This window comes from Lichenostomus cassidix, unplaced genomic scaffold (assembly GCF_008360975.1).
Source record: "Lichenostomus cassidix isolate B80296 unplaced genomic scaffold, HeHo_3.0 HiC_scaffold_798, whole genome shotgun sequence".
In the NCBI taxonomy this organism is placed as follows: Eukaryota; Metazoa; Chordata; class Aves; order Passeriformes; family Meliphagidae; genus Lichenostomus; species Lichenostomus cassidix.
The window spans coordinates 13571-18025 of record NW_028147261.1 but is presented as its reverse complement, the minus strand read 5'-3'; the positions used below and the strand labels follow the sequence as shown (position 1 = coordinate 18025).

Sequence of the window (4455 nt, the reverse complement as noted above, 5' to 3'; positions counted from 1 at the left end):
AGTGTACAAGTTAAGTATGCTCCTATTTTTCTGCAGTGGTCACTCACTGAATTGCAGATATCCCAGTACTGCATTAATTTACATGTTTTTCTTGTTAATTTAACAGTACCATGCAAAACCTTTAGTCTTTTTATACTGCATGTGGCAACATAGGGCTGCATTTGGCAATTCAAATCTTGATTTTAGGCTGCATTTGGGAATTCAAATCCTGATTTTAGATTACATTTGGGAATTCAAATCCTGATGGAATTCAAATCCTGATTTTAGGCTGCATTTGGGAATTCAAATCTTGACTTTAGGCTGAATTTGGGAATTCAAATCTTGACTTTAAGGCTGCATTTGGGAATTCCCAAATCCTGATTTTTAGACTACAATTAGGAATTCCAATCCTGATTTTAGGCTGCATTTGGGAATTCAAATCCTGATTTTAAGGCTGCATTTGGGAATTCAAATCTTGACTTTAAGGCTGCATTTGGGAATTCCCAAATCCTGATTTTTGGCTGCATTTGGGAATTCAAAACTTGATTTTTAGGCTGCATTTAGGAATTCAAATCCTGATGGAATTCAAATCTTGATTTTACGCTGCATTTAGGAATTCAAATCTTGATTTTAAGGCTGCATTTGGGAATTCAAATCTTGACTTTAAGGCTGCATTTGGGAATTCCCAAATCCTGATTTTTAGACTACAATTAGGAATTCCAATCCTGATTTTAGGCTGCATTTGGGAATTCAAATCTTGATTTTTAGGCTGCATTTGGGAATTTCCAAATCCTGATTTTAGGCTACATTTAGGAATTCAAAACTTGATTTTAAGGCTGCATTTGGGAATTCCCAAATCCTGATTTTTGGCTGCATTTGGGAATTCAAAACTTGATTTTAAGCTGCATTTGGGAATTCAAATCCTGATGGAATTCAAATCCTGATTTTGAGGCTGCATTTAGGAATTCCCAAATCCTGATTTTAGGCTGTGTTTGGGAATTCAAATCCTGATTTTAAGACTACATTTAGGATTTCAAATCTTGATTTTAGGATGATTAATCCCTGCTGCTGCTGCTGCTGCTCTCAGCTGCTGCCCCTCCTGGTGCCCTTTTGGGGTTTTTGGGGTTGGAAGGAGCAGAGCTGAGCCAAACCCCACATCCTCTGCAGGAAACTCAGCGAGTTCTGAGCTCAGCCTGTGGTTTCCTGCTGAATAAAAAACAAAATCAATCCTCTCGAGTCTCACATTTCACAGGGGGAGGGAGAACAGTTCTCAGAAACCACCTGGGGTTTGGTAATGCAAGAAAAAGGGTGAGGAAAGGGCAGAGAATTGGGTTTATATCCCCAAAAAGATATTGGGTTTATATCCCCAGAAGATCTTTTTTTTTTTGGAAAAAAAATCTCTGATATTTTTGAGGAGCACTCAGGGCTGTGGGGAGAGCAGCTGGTTTACCACCACTGGTAAATCCTGGGATTTGCTCCTTTCTATTTCTAAATTTTTATTCATTTTTTATTTGGGATCTGCTCCTTTCTAGTTCTAAATTTCTATTGATTTTTTTATTTGGGATCTGCTCCTTTCTATTTCTAAATTTCCATTTATTTTTTATTTGAGATCTGCTCCTTTCTATTTCTAAATTTCTGTTTCTTTTTTATTTGGGATCTACTCATTTCTAAATTTCTATTTTTTTATTTGGGATCTGCTCCTTTCTATTTCTAAATTTTTATTGATTTTTTATTTGGGATTTCAGATCACCCTTCCCTGGGCTGTGGGAAACAGCCCTGGCTTCTCCTAACCCCAAAATCCAACAGAATGAGCCCAAAATTCGACAGAATGAGCCTAAAATTTGACAGAATGAGCTTAAAATCTGACAGAATGAGCCCAAAATTCAACAGAGCCCAAAATTTGGCAGAATGAGCCCAAAATCCAACAGAATGAGCCCAAAATCAGACAGAATGACCCCAAAACATCACCATCCAAGGCTCTGGCTCCCCTCAGGATTATCCCAGTTTTCTGACCAAAATCAGAAATCCTGATTTTCTCACCAAAATCAGAAATCCCAGCTGCTTTAACAACCACCACATGGAAAAAAAAAAAAAAAAAACAGTTTCTCCAGCTTGTTTTTCAAGAAATAACCTGATAACTCAACCCTGCTGTGCACCTGAAGTTGCTCAGCCGATTCCAAAATTAGGATTTTTCCCCCGTTTCTGGCCTGGCTGGCAGCCCCAGGAAGGATCCCCAAAATTGCGGTCGCAGATGGTGAACACCTTTTGGGACTTTGCCCTGAGCCTGAAGGGACAGTGCCAGTGCCACCTCCTCCTGGAGGCCCAGAACTGGTACAGCACGGGGTTGAGGCAGCAGCTGAGGCTGCCCAGGCCTGAGGTGACCCTCTGGATTTTGGGGACGAGGTTCAGGAATGGCTCCTGTGGGATCAGGCCTGTTGCCAGCAGGAGCTGCAGCAGCTGGCCCAGGCCGTGGGGCAGGAAGCACAGGGCACAGATCCCCGTGAGGATGATGATGGTCCTCAGGGTTTTCCTCCTGCCAGCTCTCCGTCCAGCCCGGCAAATCCTCCAGGCTGCCAGCGGGAATCCCATAAAAACGAGGGAAAAAGGCCCCAAAAACCCCCAAATCAGCGCCAGCACGGCCTGGGGGGCTGTGGGGTGAGCGGGGAGGTTCCCCAGGCAGGCTGTGCCCTCCCTCACCCCCGTGCTGAGGGGGACGAGCGGCACGGTGCCACCCAGGGCCACCAGCCACAGCCCTGCGGCCAGCAGGCAGTAATGGGACGTCCTGAGCTGGATGGAGATGAAGGGATGCAGCGAGGCGAGGTAGAGGTGCAGAGCCAGGCAGCCCAGCAGAGCCACGCCGAGCCAGCTGTGCAGCTGGAACACAGTCCCTGTCACCCTGCAGGCCGTGTCCCCAAAGCTCCAGCTGTCCCCACGGGACATGGAGTGGACGTGGAGGGGCAGCACGGCCAGCAGCAGCGTGTCCAGCAGGGCCAGCTGCAGCAGCAGCAGGGAGGAAGGGGACAGGGCTTTGGTCCTACAGGACAGCAGGGGCAGGGACAGGGCGTTCCCCAGCAGCCCCAGGGCCAGCACCGTGCTGGAGGTGACAGCCAGCCAGGAATTCAGGAGTTCTGTCCCCAAACCGGGCTCTGAGCTGGAGTTTGTCCCACTGGAGTTTGTCCCGCTGCAGTTTGTCCCACTGCAGTTTGTCCCCAGCCCTGCCATGGCTCCTGCTGGCCAGCAGCACATCCAGCATGAAGGGAAAGCTGAGCTCATCCTCACTCCTCGAGTTCTGCTTCGTCCCAGGTGGGCGAGAGGAGAAGTTTCATCCCAGAGATGCTCAGAGTTTAATCCCAAAAATGCTCAGAGTTTGATCCCAAAGATGCTCAGTTTGATCCCAAAGATGCACAGAGTTCAATCCCAAAAATGCTCACAGTTTCATCCCAGAGAAGCTCAGAGTTTGATCACAGAGCTGCTCAGAGTTTGACCCCAAAGATGCTCAGAGTTTCACCCCAAAGATGCTCAGAGTTTGATCCCAAAAATGCTCAGTTTCACCCCAAAATGCTCAGAGCTGCTCAGAGTTTCACCCCAAAGTGATGCTCAGAGTTTGATCCCAAAAATGCTCAGAGTTTGATCCCAAAGTGATGCTCAGTTTGATCCCAAAAATGCTCAGTTTGATCCCAGAGATGCTCAGAGTTTCCTCCCACAGATTCTCAGAGTTTCATCCCGAAAATGCTGAGTTTGATCCCAAAGATAGTCAGAGTTTCATCCCAGAGATTCTCAGAGTTTGATCCCAAAGTGATGCTCAGAGTTTCACCCAGAGTGCTGCAGAGCCTTGGGGGGTTCAGATGGAAAGCAGAGTCCCTAGAAAGGAAAAAAAGAAATCATTTCAAACACAAATATTTGAGTTTTCACTGCAAACAGAGCCTTTACTGGCATTTAAAAACTCTCTCTGCGGGGCAGAGCCTTGGGGGGTTTGGATTTGAAGCAGAGTTCCTATAAAGGAAAAAAAAATCATTTAAAATGAAAAAAAAAAAAGAGTTTTCACAGTAAACAGAGTCTTTACTGGCATTAAAATAATAATTTTTTTAAAAATTCAAATAGTCTCTGTAGTACCAGAGGGGATGATGGAAGGGGACAAAAGGGAATTTTTATTTTTTTCACCCCAAACCTTCCCTGCTGGGTTTTAACTCACTGTTAAAAAAGCAATTGGATTTTGTGTCTGAAATAGGGGAAAGAGGATTCTGATCCAGGTCACAAACTGCACCAAAAGCTGGGAATTTCAGGGTTCAGGAGCTCTGAGCAACTTTTCCTCTGCAGCTCCTATTGAACAGAAATGTGAGGAAATAAACCAAATCATGACAAAAATCAAATCAATCAAATCAATCAAATCAATCAAATCAATCAAATCAATCAAATCAATCAAATCAATCAAATCAAATTGTGACAAAAATCAAATAAATCCAATAAATCAAATCA

The 4455-nt window shown here is 44.7% G+C and overlaps 1 protein-coding gene and 1 long non-coding RNA gene across 2 annotated transcripts; both read right to left on the bottom strand.

Moving 5' to 3' along the window:
• Nucleotides 1-261: 261 nt before the first annotated feature.
• LOC146423946 (uncharacterized) lies at nt 262-795 on the bottom strand. The gene is made up of 2 exons (XR_014847202.1): nt 688-795; nt 262-421 (listed from the first exon to the last, which is right to left on the bottom strand). It is a non-coding gene; the product is annotated as an uncharacterized LOC146423946 (long non-coding RNA).
• Nucleotides 796-1653: 858 nt separating this feature from the next.
• LOC146423945 (C-X-C chemokine receptor type 3-like) lies at nt 1654-3541 on the bottom strand. Its single transcript, XM_085044184.1, has one exon. It carries the CDS (start codon nt 3250-3252, stop codon nt 2146-2148), a length of 1107 nt encoding a protein of 368 aa, XP_084900310.1. The 5' UTR covers nt 3253-3541; the 3' UTR covers nt 1654-2145.
• Between the last annotated feature and the right edge of the window lie 914 nt (nt 3542-4455).

Excerpts from the sequence above, each read along its gene's own strand:
- LOC146423945 (XM_085044184.1), bottom strand. The coding sequence starts at position 3,252 with ATGAGCTCAGCTTTCCCTTCATGCTGGATGTGCTGCTGGCCAGCAGGA.